The 16,781-nt window shown below is 42.8% G+C and overlaps 1 protein-coding gene across 1 annotated transcript in view; it reads left to right on the forward strand.

The window, feature by feature from the left end:
- Positions 1–16,781, forward strand: part of LOC308318782 (cingulin-like) — a 58,223-nt gene that overhangs the window by 4,682 nt on the left and 36,760 nt on the right. Inside the window, exons 2-8 of the mRNA XM_080768411.1 lie at positions 8,945–9,207; positions 9,867–10,058; positions 10,546–10,707; positions 11,516–11,600; positions 13,154–13,448; positions 14,839–14,936; positions 16,235–16,304. Coding sequence (XP_080624537.1) covers positions 8,946–9,207; positions 9,867–10,058; positions 10,546–10,707; positions 11,516–11,600; positions 13,154–13,448; positions 14,839–14,936; positions 16,235–16,304 — 1,164 coding nt within the window. The 5' untranslated portion in view covers position 8,945. The remainder of the gene's footprint in view (positions 1–8,944; positions 9,208–9,866; positions 10,059–10,545; positions 10,708–11,515; positions 11,601–13,153; positions 13,449–14,838; positions 14,937–16,234; positions 16,305–16,781) is intronic.

Here is a 16,781-nt window from a genome sequence, read left to right on the forward strand (position 1 = left end):
CTTGGCACACATCAGTCAGCCATATTGGAAACGTTACTTCTTTCACAGGTGTTACTGTAATGACACTAATGAAGGCTCTGTTCCATACCGGTCCATGAGCCAGAGCTCCAAAATTGGAACGTTAAAATTTATTGAGTGGGCAAAACCTATATTAGATCGTTATCACCATGAAACTTCCCCAGTTGAGTACTTACACAAAGACAATGATTTGATTGTTTTCCAAATCTTAAAAAAGTAAATATGCAAATTCGGCATCATAATAGGAAAGTATGCAAAAACAATCAAATATGAAAAAGCTACTACTGTGGAAGGGTTATCATATATTCATTTACTTATTTTGATCCTATAAACAAAATGTAATGTAGGGTATAAATTAACGTCCTAATTTTGGAGGTCTGCAGGCTCATGAACTTAATTTGTTCAAACTGGTTCTGAATTGAGCCGGGTCCCAACCAGTGGAAAGGGTGTCATAGAGGGTGATGATATTGTGAGGGGGGGGGGGGACTTCACTTAAAAATGGCCACATACAGGCGTGTGACTCTTGAGATTGTACAAACGGAACCATGTGGACTCATACGTGTCCTTTTTGTACACTCAGAGACGGGTATTGATGTTAAATAATCACACCCGTGTGAAGTGAGGGGCGCTACTATATTAAAGTCTAAAATGTTGATATGGTGATGTAATGGTGATGTAAAACAAACAACACAAAACATTAAACGCCATGAACAATACAGAGACACGTCACAGTATGACGTAAATGACACATTATGACGGTACGTTTCCCCTTCATTGTCAATGGCGTTTACAAAACAAACATTGAACTAAAGACAAACATTAAACGTGTGTATAGGAGAAAGTTGGAGAACCACTACTGTGCTATGCTAAATGGAACAGTGTCATGTCATTGTAACACCTGTGAAGGAAGAAAGTAAGGAAGAGGCCCAATTCATTCATTGCTTGTTCAATTTGACCCACGAGTTTTGGAGATATGGCTTGTAGAGTAATGTTGAGAAAACAGGCTTGAACTCTTTTTGGATATAACAAAACAAAACAAAATCAAAACAGTTTTTCTCTTCTCTTGAACATTTAGTCTTGCCGCCATGTCTCTGTATCGAAAAGAGTCACATATTGTCTTCACGATTTCATAGACGAATGAACCAGTAAGACGCCCAGAGGCGAGAAGTGACCTCTTCAACCACATGTTGGGCACGTCATTAATTATAAGCAATTATGAAAAAATAAATAAAAGTCAAAATGTTGACAGACTTTCTGCAAGCTCACAACATGTCATAATGTCACATATAGCTTGGTTCTTAGACATACATCCAGAACCTTTGCTCTATATGGACAATAGCTGGGGTTATATTAAATATAATATTTGCCTTGCTGCAGTGCTGGCCAGGACCGGCTGTTTGTGTGCATTGCTGTGCAGTCTAGCAGTGCTGAACTGCACTGTATACTGTATGTCATTTGCTCGGTATGCTTCAAGGACAAACATTGCGAAAGGTGAAGGCAGTTCTTGTGTTCATACAATGTGCCGAATGCCGATTAGTCAGACTACAAAGCAAACTGAAAAAGAAAACCACTCTCACCTGACTCCACCTCTTGCTGATGGTAAATGACACATTGATTTGAATTTAAATAGCACTTTTTTATCCAAAGTGCCTTACAATGTCCATTACATTCACCCATTCACAGTGCTGCCATTGCTGCTTATTATAAGCGACTTTGCGGGCTTCTTTTTCTGTAAAGTTGCTTGTAAATATTGATAGTTGCGGGTTGCATTTTCTTTGGCATTGTTTTTACATTTAGGTTATTATAGCTGAAAAATAGCAGATCTACGGTGGCGCGCTACGAGCTTGTATAGGTCTGCTATTTTTGAAAAATCGAAGAACGACTGACAGAAACAGCTTTTTCAGAAAACTGTCAGGATTTAGAAGACAATTTTAAAATCTGATCTCAGGTCAAAATGGGTTGAATAAATACTTGTCTATCTATGGGGGAAAATGAAGGGGGAATTATAGTGCCTGGTGCCCTCGTCGTTCTCAAAGAGGGCGAGACTGCGACGCTCTGTAAACTCCAGTGTTCATTTGACCGTGAGAGCGAACAGTAACACAGAGGGAAACAAACCTACACAGGCGGGAGTTGATGGCTATAACTCTCCGAGAGTGTACAAATGTGCATGCGTGTGTGTGTGTGTGTGTGTGTGTGTGTGTGTGTGTGTGTGTGTGTGTGTGTGTGTGTGTGTGTCTATGCAATGTTTTATTGGTTTTGTGGAGGAACTGACTCAGTTTTATCACCAAACACTGATAAGAGAGAAGATGTGTCATTCATCTCTCTCTCTCTCTCTCTCTCTCTCTCTCTCTCTCTCTCTAGGCCAGGGTGACATATTGTTGCAACAATACAATGTTGTGCTCCATGTTGTTGACCCATTTTTAGACTGGGTTCAGTTCACATTCCACAGCCATTTCTGACTATTCTGCTGCCAACTAAACTACTGTACCATTAAAAATATGTTGTTGAAATATGTTGTTGAAAAACGACTGACATAGAAACATAGCTTTTTCAGAAAACTGTCAGGATTTAGAAGACAATTTTAGAATCTGATCTCAGGTCAAAATGGGTTAAATAAGTACTTTTGGAAACGTCTATGGGGAAAAAATTAACGGGGAATTATTTCCTGGTGCCCTCGTTGTTATGAAAGGGGGCGGGACTGCGACGCTCTGTAAACTCCAGTGTTCATTTGACCGTGAGAGCGAACAGTAACACAGAGAGAGGGAAACAAACCTACACCTTCGGAGTTGATGGCTATAACTCTCTCCGAGAGTGTACAAATGTGCGTGCATGCGTGTGTGTGTGTCTCTGTGTGTGTGTGTGTGTGTGTGTGTGTGTGTGTGTGTGTGTGTGTGTGTGTGTGTGTGTGTCTATGCATGTTATATTGGTTTTGTGGAGGAACTGACTCAGTTTTATCTCCAAACACTGATAAGAGAGAAGATGTGTCATTCATCTCTCTCTCTCTCTCTCTCTCTCTCTCTCTCTCTCTCTCTCTCTCTCTCAATGTTGTGCTCCATGAGTGTTGTTGACCCATTTTTAGACGGGGTTAGACTGGGTTCAGTTCACATTCCAAAGCCATTTCTGACTATTCTCCTGCCAACTAAACTACTGTACCATTACAAATATGTTGTTGGAACTTAATAATGTCCTAGCCCATGAAACCCTTTTTCATGTCAAGGACCCCCAAATTCACATTAATTAGGCCCGCGGACCCCCATTTGAAAAGATATCCCAGGGAGGGACCCCCCCCCCCCCACCCATAAGAGAAGATTTTTACGGCTATATAACAGGGATTCTCAACCCGTTTAATTTCAGGGACCCCCCCAGTTTGACATGCATTTAGGCTACGGACCCCCCATTCAATGGCATTTCTATCTCTGGGACCCTCAATTTAGATTGTAAAATCAATGCTAATTTAACTCAGACAGTACAGACAGTATACAGACCCATAAGGGTCCATTTCGTTACAAACTATCATTTAGCTGGGGACCCCCTTGAACTCCCTCAAGTTTGGGAACCCCTGGTCTAGCGTACTAATCTACACTGAACTAGCTACTGTAGTTCCACCCCCCAGGCTATGGAACTACCTCCCAGGCTATGGAATGACCCCCCCCACACACACACACACACACGCACCTGAAATGGGTGGCCTCTGGCTGTGGACCTTTTTAAAAACATTGTTTTAAAGACCCACCTTTTCAGACCGGCCTTTGTAACATAATAGCCTAATCCTGTATTGATTTCTCAACTTTCACCAGTGCCGACTGTTCCGTTTCCTTGCTTCCTCGCGTCTCCATGCTTTATTGTTATATTGTTGACGTTTAGCTTTTATTGTTGGTGAAGCACTTTGGGGACTGAAAGGTGCTCTTTATCAGTGGTATACCCAAACCTTTCTTCACGTCAAGGACCCCCCAAAATGACACTCATTAGCCTGTGGACCCCCCATTAGAAAATATACGCCAAGGACCCCCCCATAAGAGAAGAATTTTACGGCTCTCGCTGTGATTTTCAACCATTGTCGTTTCAAGGGCTCTGCAGGTTTGACCTGAATTAGTCTACGTTCCCCCATTTAATTTTTTTTTTTAATCTCTGGGACCCCAATACATATTGTAAAATCAAAGTTAATTTAACTCTGAGAGTGTATACAAAATTAGAAATGTAACCAAATGTATGCATAGAGCCTATAAAATTAATCAAGTGTTTTCTCATTCTTTTGGGATTTGGGATTCATTCACTTGCAAAGGAATGTTATACAAACAGCCATTGTCCTTGTTGTATTCAAGACTTCACGGGGAGAGTAAACTATCTTCAAATAAAGTGTTTGAAATTTGAATGAACGTTGCGTGCGTGCGTGCGAGCGACACTGAGGGTGGGGACAGAGACTGGCTGTGTATTGTCTGTAATATGGGTCAGTTTTGTTAGTGACAATTAGCGTGAGTTCAATGCTGCTTTTGTTCAGCAGGGGAGCTCCAATGATGTCAAGGACCCTCACATTTATACGTATTGGGTGTGCTGCGGACCCCCCTGTCCATTGGGTGGGCCGTGGACCCCCGTTGGACAGGATCTGGTGTCGGGGGACCCACAGGCAGGAGAAGATCTTAGTTGTAACCCGTTCCATTCGATTAGGTACAGAATTCTATACAACCAAATTCTAATTGACCTATAAGCCAAACTGCTATGGTCCAATCACAGCTAAGCATAACATGGTTTTAGGGAAGGCAAACCTCTCCACCAATAGTTTTCCTATGATAAAACATTGTTTTAAAGAAGAAACGCACATGTTTTAAAGAAGAAACGCACATATTCTTCCAGTGCATACGGCAGGCCTTGTTGACGGATTTGGAAGAGGATTTGGAAGGTCTGGTTCCAAAAATGAACCAGTATGTAATGTGTAAAATCCACAATATTTACATTGGAATGAATGAGCCTGGCTGGAAAGTGTCCAAGTGAGAGTGTCTAAGTGGGAGAGGGCTTTGCTAAAGGTGAATTGCAGAGGTTTTTCATATCAACCCTTAAGGTCCATTATTTATTCAGAGCATTTTAAGTAACGGACCACCATTTGATGAGATGTATAGCATCTCAGATTTAGTTGTCGTTGGTTAAGAGTTTGTCCACAGTTCCATGCTGAAAGATAACAGGCAAACGTTGATCAAAATAACAATTATTCTTCATTGTCTAGCCCATTTTGTAATTTCTACCTCTGATTTGTGAATAACTTCCCCAAAAAAAGAGGAAGTTCTAATGTTTTGCTACAGTTGCATCCCGCTTTACGGTGAGATCCAGTGTTGTTTTTGACAGAACATTTTGATTTTAGTTTTATACGTAGTCTCTTGAATAGCTTTCACTTAGTTTTAGTCACATTTTAGTCACCTGGAATTGGTTCGTGTTTTAGTCGACTATTATCATTAGATTTTAGTCGACTAAATCTACACTTGATTTAGTCGACTAAAATGTATTTTGAAGGGCCTTGATGCCGTCATAATGGCTGATTTTACACTTCCTGAAAATAGCCGATCTGCAAGCTCACAATGCGTCGCAGCGAGCTTGTAGATTGTCTATTATTCAGCATGCAACCAAGTGTAAAATGACTTATACTGGGTCTCTTGTCCACTAGTCCCTTCCTAACATTTTAGTCTAGTTTTTATTTGTTGATGAAATTGTCAATATATTTAGTCACAGTTTTATTCACATTTTGTTTTGTTTCCTGGTATGGCTCATTATCATTGGTTAATATGAACAAACTCCATAAAATGATCAACGTGTCCAGCAAAATAGCTGGGGTACGATTTGAGAGTATGACTTCAATGTATGAGACCCGGGTACTCGGGAAGGGGAAAGCTATATTACTAGGGACAATACACAGCCAATACCATCTTTTACCACCGGGGCGGCAGTACACGGTACCTTCTCTGCAGGCTAGGGCCTCAAGATCGTTTGTTATATAAGTATAGGACTTATGAACAAGCAGGCCCCGTCTCAGTTCCGTGCATAAAGTGTGATGAGATGCCTCTTGGAACTATGACTGGTGCCCTTCTGTTGGCATTGTTTCTTTATTGTCAATGTACTGTGTGATCTGTTTGTTTGTATATGTTTTCTGTATCCTGATGACTGCTGTGCACAAAAACAAATTTCCGAAAGGACAAATAAAGTGTCTGTCTGTCTGTCTGTCTGTCTGTCTGTCTGTCTGTCTGTCTGTCTGTCTGTCTGTCTGTCTGTCTGTGTTTAGTTTTCATTTAGTTTCCATTCAGTTCTCGTCAGTGAAAAAAGGTAGTCGACGGACATTTCTCGTCATAGTTTTAGTCGACGAAAACAACACTGGTGAGATCAAACTCAAAGCGTGACGCAACTCTCTCTCTCTCTCTCTCTCTATGGCTCTGGGTACACCGTGTGTGGTGGAGCGGGCCTATTATGCAAAGCTTTCGCCCAGGCGTGCGTGATTTTGAGGTTTTTATTCTGTGAGATTAGGGTTTTTCATGTGTTTATGAGGTGACAGTACTTCATTAGAGCCCTTGGTGTGGTTATTATGTCATGTGTTTATGAGGTGACAGTACTTCATTAGAGCCCTTGATGTGGTTGTTATGTCATGTGTGTATGAGGTGTAAGTACTTCATTAGAGCCCTTGGTGTGGTTGTTATGGCATGTGTTTATGAGGTGACAGTACTTCATTAGAGCCCTTGGTGTGGTTGTTATGTCATGTGTTTATGACGTGCAGACAGTACTTCATTAGAGCCCTTGGTGTGGTTGTTATGGCATGTGTTTATGAGGTGACAATACTTCATTAGAGCCCTTGGTGTGGTTGTTATGTCATGTGTTTATGAGGTGACAGTACTTCATTAGAGCCCTTGGTGTGGTTGTTATGTCATGTGTTTATGAAGTGACAGTAATTCATTAGAGCCCTTGGTGTGGTTGTTATGTCATGTGTTTATGAAGTGACAGTAATTCATTAGAGCCCTTGGTGTGGTTGTTATGTCATGTGTTTATGAAGTGACAGTAATTCATTAGAGCCCTTGGTGTGGTTGTTATGTCATGTGTTTATGAAGTGACAGTACTTCATTAGAGCCCTTGGTGTGGTTGTTATGTCATGTGTTTATGAGGTAACAGTACTTCATTAGAGCCCTTGGTCTGGTTGTTATGTCATGTGTTTGAGGTGACAGTACTTCATTAGAGCCCTTGGTGTGGTTGTTATGTCATGTGTTTATGTGGTTACAGTACTTCAATAGACCCCTTGGTGTGGTTGTTATGTGCAATGATGTATTCCCTTTGTATTTAGGGTTTCTAAAAAAACGGTGTTATAGTGACATCACAATATCATCCCCTCCCCTAACCCCTCCCCCTTTATCATACAACAATAGCTGTGGGTGTGGCTTCAGTTCAGGTGGATCACAACCCATCACCACCCACCATGCAGGCAAACCAGGCATACTTAATGAACTGGTGGGTGTGTCCACATAAAAAACATTTTAACAAATACTGTACACTTATTTTGAAAATAATCTTCCTCCTTAAATAATAATAATACCTGCATGTTTTAGGGTGGAAAAAAACCCATCTCACGGCACTCTATCTTTAAGGTTACGTTTAGGCATAGTTTTGTGTGTGTGTGAGATTAAGGTTAGGGTTAGGTTTAGGCATATATAACGACGCCCACCTGGGCAAAAGCTCTCATTGGCTGTGGACAACGGTCAGGAAGTAGAGATGCCAGCCAGGTGTTTGTTTATGGAGGACAGGTCAGAGGTCACGGGGGGGGGGGGTGTTTATAGGGCAGAGTGAAACTAACACTATCTCTACACACGGTAATCATTGATGGAGAGGAGACACAGCAGCTATGAGGTGAAGGGCTGGCTGGTGGAGCTGAGCTGTCTGCACCACTCACCACCAACCATCGTCAAATCAAATCAAATCAACCTTTATTTATATAGAACATTTCACACAACCAAAATTGACCAAAGTGCCTCACAGGAGAAAATAATACAATACATTTTAGTCGACTAAATGTACAGTTGATTTAGTCGACTAAAATGTGTTTCGGCGGGCCTTGATGTCGTCGTAATGGCTGATTTTACACTTGCTGAAAAAAATAATATATAAAATATATATTTTCAGCATGCAACAAAGTGTAAAATGACTTATACTGGATCTCTTGTCCGCTAGTCCCTTCCTAACATTTTAGTCTAGTTTATATGTGTTGACAAAATCGACAGTATATATTTAGTCATAGTTTTAGTCATCATAGCTTAGTTTTTATTTCGTTTTTGTCAGTGAAAAAGGTAGTCGACGAACATTTTTCGTCTTAGTTTTAGTCGACGAAATCAACACTTCTCTGTCCTCTCCGCAGCATGGCGGCTGTCAAACGGTGTTCTGATCTGTCCCAGGGTTGTTTTTGGCAGCAAACATTTTTTTAGTCTAGTCATAGTCTTTGGAATTTAGTTTTAGTCACATTTTAGTCTCCTGGAATGTTTTTGTGTTAGTCTAGTTTTAGTCGACTAAATGTCATGCAATTTTAGTGTACTAAATGTACAGTTGATTTAGTCGTCTAAAATGTATTTTGGCGGGCCTTGATGTCGTCCTAATGGCTGATTTTACACTTGCTGAAAATAGCCGATCTACAAGCTACAAGTGTAAAAGGATACTGGATCTCTTGTCCGCAGACGCGTTGTGAGCGCGTCTATTTTCAGCATGCAACTAATTGTAAAATGACTTATACTGGTCCACTATAGTCCCTTCCTAACATTTTAGTCTAGTTTGTATTTGTTGGCAAAATCGACGGTACATTTAGTCATAGTTTTAGTCATCGTTGCTTAGTTATTATTTCGTTTCCGTCAGTTGAAAAAGGTAGTCGACGAACATTTCAGTCGACAAAAACAACACTGCTCTGTCCTCTCCGCAGCATGGCGGCGGTGCCAGCGTCCGCCCAGAGGAGCTCCATGGACCACGGCGTTCAGATCCGATTCATCGACGACCTGCGCGACGCGGGTGGGGGTCTGCCGGCGACGCCGACGACCCCCACCACCACCACCACCACCTCCTCCTCCACCTCCTCCCCCGCCGCCAAGAAGACCAGGACCGCCAAGGCGCATGCGGCCCGCTATGGGGTGGCCATCCGGGTCCAAGGCATCCACGGCCAGCCCTACGTGGTGCTGAAAGATGGAGGTGAGAATCGGGGAGGGGGGGGACGGGACGGGACTGTATATCTCGTTTTTTTAAATGTATCATTATTTATACTGCCATTTAAAAAAAATCATCCTCATTCCAGAGGACTAAAACTAAGTCAAAATCAACAGTGGTTTTGGGACAAAAAAAAAAACGCTGATCCTAATCCATGACGGCGGTCCCACCCCTCCACCCCCACCCGCTTCCAATGGTATCAACCCATGATTCCCAGTATAGGTTACTTATCAAGCCTATCTTATCCACCTACTGCATGGGCAGCGGTGGCCTCAGGGTTAGAGGAGCGCCCGTGTTGCCGAAAGGTTGCCGGTTCGATTCCCCGGACGGGAAGGGAAAAATCGGGGTCGGGAAGTGATTGATTGCCATCACTCACCCGACACCGCTGAAGTGCCCTTGAGCAAGGCACTTGAACCCCCAACTGCTCCAGTGGAGCTTAGTGGCCAACAGTATAAGACATATGTTTCTATGTGCAGGGCATTGAAGAAAATGAGCACTCAGCTACTACCTTGGGCAAATAAAGGATTTAAAAAAAAAAAAGTCTGGGAGCCTACTAGCTGCTATTGGCATTGATAAAACAAAACGACGATTAAGGCTGGCGAACATGCGTTAAGGTTGAGACCTTTGCTGTAACCCCTCTGTAGGCGTGAACGGAGACTCGTACGGCGTTCAGCTCCGGACGCAGTACCCCCCCGCCTACGGCAGCCTGCCGGGCCGGGGGAGGGGCACGGGGGCGGAGCCGGGAGGACAGCCACGCCCAGCGGGAGAAGGGGAGGGCCTCAGAAGGGCCCACTCCCACGGGTCACTGCTGGACACGGAGGCGGGGGATGTGCAAGGTGTGTGTGTGTGTGTGTGTGTGTGTGTTGGATTAAAATGGGTGAGGTTTAAAAAAGGCAAAAGCATGCTCTATTGTGGGTCCTTAAAAATTGCTTATACATTTTGAGATTTGTATTTGGTTTATTGGCCACCAGACGGCATACCTTGTAAAATCCAAGCGTGTGTATGTATGTATACTGTATGTATGTATGTATGTTACGTATGTATGATAACATTATAAATGTTGCCACGGACAATTAAGACCAAGTCTTTGTCCTAATGTTGCCACGGACAATTAAGACCAAGTCTTTGCCATGGACTCATTTGTCCGTGTGCGGACATGTTGGTGACCCCTGACCTCTGTAGGACATGTTGGTGACCCCTGACCTCTGTAGGACATGTTGGTGACCTCCTGACCTCTGTAGGACATGTTGGTGACCTCCTGACCTCTGTATAGGACATGTTGGTTGAGCCCAGTGTTGGACTGAAGTTTGATGACCGTTCTAGGTGGACCAGGGTCGGGGGAGGAGGGTCCCCCCACCACACAGCACCCGCTGTCCGGTAGCCATGGCAACGTGGACCGGGAGGGCGTGGTCCAGAGCCGGAGCAGGTGGGACGACGAGACGTCCTACCAGAACCAGATCAACAGCTCACTGGGTCCGAGCCAACGTACGGAACCTCCTACTCCATACTCTGTAATATATCTGGGTCCGAGCCAACGTACGGAACCTCCTACTCCATACTCTGTAATATATCTGGGTCCGAGCCAACGTACGGAACCTCCTACTCCATACTCTGTAATATATCTGGGTCCGAGCCAACGTACGGAACCTCCTACTCCATACTCTGTAATGGATCTGGGTCCAAGTTAGGGCTTTCACTTCTAGTGATTTTTGCTAGTTGACTAGTGGCCTAGTGTAAAATGACTTATACTGGATCTCTTGTCCACCAGTCCCTTCCTAACATTTTAGTCAAATTTTCATTTGTTGACTAAATTGTCAGTATATTAATTTTAGTCTTCGTTTTAGTCAACATTTTTCGTCATAGTCGGCGAAATCAACACTGGTTATGACCATTATAACTGTTAAGCGTGTTCTTTAGCAGCGTTTGTCTCTGAATCGTGGCTCAGATTGGGGTGATGCAGAACGTTAGGATTATCAATAAAGAATCCCCGCGACCTTGCGGTTATTATTATTATTGCCGCTTCCGATGAAAGAGTAGTAACTCTAGCGGCCGCCACTGGAAATGACCGATTTATACTACTTCCCGGCATCACGACGCCTTCAAAATAAAATGCCCCCGTGCATCCCGTTGGCATGGGCAGCCACAGCTCCAGAGTCAACGGTGGGGTGAAGATTGTTAATCGTGCCTTCCTTTGTCATACTACTATGGTGCCATGCAAAAGTAAAATAATTAGACGATCATGTGAAAACACAATTGCAACTTCAATCATCATTGTTGTATCGTGTGATGACAGGTGGTCCTCCAGGCCGCCACCAGTCCCTTCATGACCTGCCTCCCGCCCCGGCGCATCCCTGTCCTGTCCCCGCACACACCAACAGGTCAGTGTCTGTCCTGTCCTGTCCCGGAGCTGGTTTTCTGCGCGAGCAGCTATTCACTTCCTGGTTTACGTCAAGGAGAATTAGAGAAGGAAGTGACATGGTCACGTGACTGTGCTGCGCCATGACACTTTCATGGGAGCCAAATATCACACCGGAAGTGACATTTATACAAAGCAGTGAATGGAGCCGGCTGGACCAGCTCTAGTCATAACAAACATTATTTATGAACCATTGAGACCTGTGTCATATAATCGGTCCAGGCACATGAAAGAAGACGTATCACAGTTTGCTTTCTAATCACTTGCTTTTCAATGTGCACAGTATATATAATTGTATTTGCGGATTTAAGGTATCGTTTCTGTTCCGGGGTCTCGCGAGATTTGGCTGCCAGACAGGAAACGGTGGGCAGTCTCGCGATACTTGGCACGTTCAGAAACATACTTTTTGCTCTTTAGATACCTCCATTTAATTACACAGTGTACACATCGAAAAGCAACACAGCAGACAATAATGTGTTACATGACTTCTATTATTTGCCAGAACAAGTGATTACTTTACAAAAGGTCTCAGTCATTCATAAATAATGTTTGTTCATGAGATAGTCACTGAGCTCTCATTGACTCCAGTGCATTCTGCCGAACTTCCGGGTGCAGTTTGGCTCCAATGGTGCGACAAATCTGCCGTCTGGAATTGCGTGTTAGCGAAAATGACGTCGTTGACCTTAACTCCATTTAAGGTGAGGTAGTAATGGAAGATTTTCACCTCCCGGTTTTTTGGGGGGGAAATGGAAGGGCAGGGCTTTTCAGAAAAAAATCTGCTTGGCACTCTAACGCCTTTATTCTGAAAAAACTTAAATTGTTCAAGCTAGCCCAAGTGTGTTCTCTTCTTCGACGTGCCGTTGTCCTCCTCCTGTGACGCAGCAGCCTTGCCTCGTCTGGCAGCAGCACAGCAGTAGGACTGCCTCTTTCTTCTAAAGGGCCTTTCAAACGTGAAGCGATAACACGCCTATAGTTCATTTTCAGTTTTTGCGCGGAGCACTGGGGAGCAGTCGCGGTGTGACGACGCAAGTGTATTTATTTACGTGAGCGCCGTCCCGTGAATTTGTTGTGCGCGTGCTCGTTCGTGCCAGTATGCCAGTATCCAGACCTGGATACTGTTTAGCTTTTTTGCGCCCCTCTTGAGCAGACCTGTCGTTGATCCAGGCAACAACGCCTGCGTTCCTTGCTTCCCCTTTGAAAGGCCCTTAAGAGATTCTTCTAAAGAGAAAGTGCAGTACCTGAGTAAATATACCTGGTTGCTTAACCCATTCTGAACGGGAACCCATTTTGGTGTTAGCATTATGTTGTGCTTTAGCTATTGAAAAATAGCAGATCTACAAGCTCATAGCTTGTAGGTCTGCTATAAATAGCAGATCTACAAGCTCATAGCTTGTAGGTCTGCTATTTTTGAAAAATCGAAGAGCGACTGACCTAGAAGACCTTTTTAGAATCTGATCTCAGGTCAGAATGGAAAACTGTCAGGATGTAGAAGACATTTTTAGAATCTGATCTCAGGTCAGAATGGGAGCGTGGAGCTGTGCCGGGTCACCCAGAGGACATCACCCCCAACCCCTACTCATCACCCCCATCGTCCACACACAGCAGCCTGGGCAGGGGCCAGGGGTCCATGCCCTCGTCCACACACAGCAGCCTGGGCCGTGGGATCCGGGGGTCCGTGCCTTCTTCGGCCAATAAGGTGGCACCGCCGGGGCCATCATACGTTGCCGTGGAGAAGACGCCCTCCTCGACCAATCAGATGGGGCGATACGTTGCCGTGGAGACGCCCTCGACCAATCAGACTGAGACATGGGTAAGGACAACTATTTTCTTTTTTTTGTATCTAAAATAAGAAATGTTTTATTTTGTTGTTGCCTGAAACAGGGATGGCAGGTTGAATGTGTGTTTTAAAGGGTAAGACCACTTTTTTAGAGGTTTGGGTTGTTTTCTTACCTTATTATCGGCAAACTATTACATTCCATGAGTTATTTCGCTCCGTTGTGTTGTTTATTAGCAATTTAAGAAATAAAAAATAGGGTCCATTGACTTCCATTGTAGCGGGGAAACGGCTCTCAAAGTAACTCTTTTAGCACATAAACGAACGCAACAAAAGCTGATTCTGACAGTTTAAAACATCAGGAAAACTCATGAAAACATCATAAAAAATGTCAACTTTGTCTTGTTTTGACTAATTTGTGTAGAAAGAAGATCCGGTAGGTATGCCTACACCGACCGAATCACTGCTGTTCGCGTCTGATCTGATTGGACCAAAACTGTACACCACTTCCTTATTGGAAACGACGGGGATGTAAACAAATGGATTTGATCTCGTCCGCTTGTCACTAAAAACATACACAATGGACGTGTTTGAGGGAGACACGTTATAAGACACTTTAGAATAAGTGTATAATGTAACAGCGTAAAGACTTCTATTTACAAACGAAACCTCGCAAGACGGCCCCGCGATAGTTGGGAACGCCGTAGTACTGCTGCAGTCTATCTCCGACTAAAATAGTAACTTTATAAATCTATCTTAAAAGACGAAAATAAAGCTGCATGAGTTTTCCTGATGTCATAAACTGTCAGAATCAGCTTATGTTGCGTTGGTTTATGTGCTAAAAGAGTGACTTTCAGAGCTGTTTCCCCGTTACAATGGAAGTCAATGAGCGACTATTTTTATGCCTTTTGCTAATAAACAACACAACAGAGCGAAATAACTCATGGAATGGAATAGTTTGCCCATAATAAGGTAAGAAAACAACCCAAACCTCTAAAAAAGTGGTCCTCCCCTTTAAGCGTTATGTTATACTTCTATTGAAAAATAGCAGATCTACAAGCTCATAGCCGCGCTACGAGCTTGTAGGTCTGCTATTTTTTTTTTAACCGTGAAAATGTGGTGCAAATCATTGACTATAATTATATTCTTTCAGAGCGAACGTTTTTAACTCAAAGCTTTGCTTCTGAGGGGTTCATGGGTAACATATTTTCAGATGGGGGGGGGTCCGCGGCCAATTACATATAATCTTGGGGGTCCTTGACATGAAATATTGAGCACCACTGACATAGAAACATAGGGTTTTCAGAAACCTTTTGGGATTTAGAAGACATTGCTTACTTTAATCGGGTTTAAACGGGCTAATGAGAGGTGATTATCTTCTAGTCTATAGGCTTAAATATTATATCTCCCCCCCCCCTGTGTGCAGGTGACCCCCGACCTTCTGCTGGACCAGGGTCAGAGTTCAGAGTTGAGCAGTGAGGAGGGGGAGGTGATGAACACCATCTACGGTCTCGTGAGAGGAGGGTAACTATACGCACCAACGTTGTTTTTTGGCAGCAAATTTTGATTTTAGTTTTAGTCATTAGTCTCTTGAATAGTTTTCATTTAGTTTTTAGTCCTGGTGTTCTAGTTTAAGTCGACTAAATATCATGAGATTTTAGGCGACTACATCTACAGTTGATTTAGTCGAACAAAATGTGTTTTCGTCGAGCCTTGATGCCATCGTAATGACTGATTTTACACTTGCTGAAAATAGCCGATCTACAAGCCCACAACGCGCCGTGACGCGTTGTGGGCTTGCAGATTGGCTATTTTCAGCATGCAACTAATTGTAAAATGACTTGGATCTCTTGTCCACTAGTCCCTTCCTAACATTTTAGTCTAGTTTTTATTTGTTGACGAAATTGTCAGTATATTTAGTCTTAGTTTTAGTATATCTTAGTTTTTATTTAGTTTCCATTTAGTTTTCCTCAGTGGAAAAAGGTAGTCGACGAACATTTTTCGCCGAAATCAACACTGGTACACATCCCAATGACCTTTAGTTTATTGGTTCCCAGACTTTTTCATGTCAAGGACCCCCAAATTGACACTAAATAGCCTGCAGACCCCCATTTGAAAAGATATATGCCAGGGACCCCAATAAGAGGACACCCCAATTTGACATGCATTAGTCTATGGACCCCCATTTAATGGCATTTCTATCTCTGGGACCCCCAATTTATACCTTTAGTTCATCTAATATATCTCTGCTGTCGGGAGGAAACCTCTTAACTCCAAATTGTTCATTTTTCAGGAAATAAAAATTATACGTTTTTCAGAAATTAAGAAAACCTTATATTTTCAAAACAAAGCAATACAGCCTCATCAAAGTTGGTGTTGTGACTTTATATATTGTCAATTACTTCCATGAGAGGGGGAGAGGTGGTGGAGTTATAGTTGCTTTAGCAGACAGTTTGAGGGACCAATGGAGTTAAGAGGTTTTGTCCAAAACACTTTTTACTACTTTCCATTGGTTCAATATTGTCGAAACAACACACGTAAAGGGTGGTCAAAAACCTCAAAAACGGAGTTAGGAGGTTTCCTCCCGACACCAAGCCTAGTGAGTCTACACCTTTTTTTAACGTCAATTAAGGAAATAAACAAAATGTGTTTCTGAGTGAGATAGCGTTATCCAAAACATATGTATGCATGGTAAAACAGCTCTCGGGCTCGGATAACTACCAGTGTCAAAATGATGCTTTACGGTCGCTTTAGCGATTTTTTAATGTTGTTCTATAACCCGAGCCCTGATTGGTTGTTTTGGACCTGCACTGTGCTTCTAGGACCAATGAGGGTGAGGATGTGGTGAAGCACAAAGTCCAGATCATCTTCCAGAGGATTCAGAGACTCATGGTTGGTCCTTTTAAACCACTTTATTACATAAAGCATTTCACGAAAGCTGGGTTTGATTTGTAAAAATCACAGCGTGTTAAGTGAGGGGCGCTAATATTAACCCATTTTAGATTTTCTGGCCGCCGACCCCCCATCTGAAAATATGTTGTTCCAGGGAGTGGGACCCCGCAGAAGCAAAGATTTGAGTTAAAAACGTTGGCTCTGAAATAATATATATTCCAAATTTACGCTGCATTTTCACGATTTAAAATAAATAGCAGATCTAGAAGCTTGTAGATCTGCTATGTTTGCTATTTTTGAATTGAAATTCTGAAAATAAACCTTTTATTTAATTTCAAATTAATTTCGTTATAGTTATGTTAACTTTATGAACTAAATCCAAACACATTGGACATACAAAAGCGGGTCATGTTTGCATATTTGGAATTGTAACAGCTGAAATCAATAATATATATCATTATTCTGAACTATTAACCT

This window comes from Protomyctophum bolini (genome assembly GCF_963924005.1).
Source record: "Protomyctophum bolini genome assembly, chromosome: 7".
NCBI lineage: Eukaryota > Metazoa > Chordata > Actinopteri > Myctophiformes > Myctophidae > Protomyctophum > Protomyctophum bolini.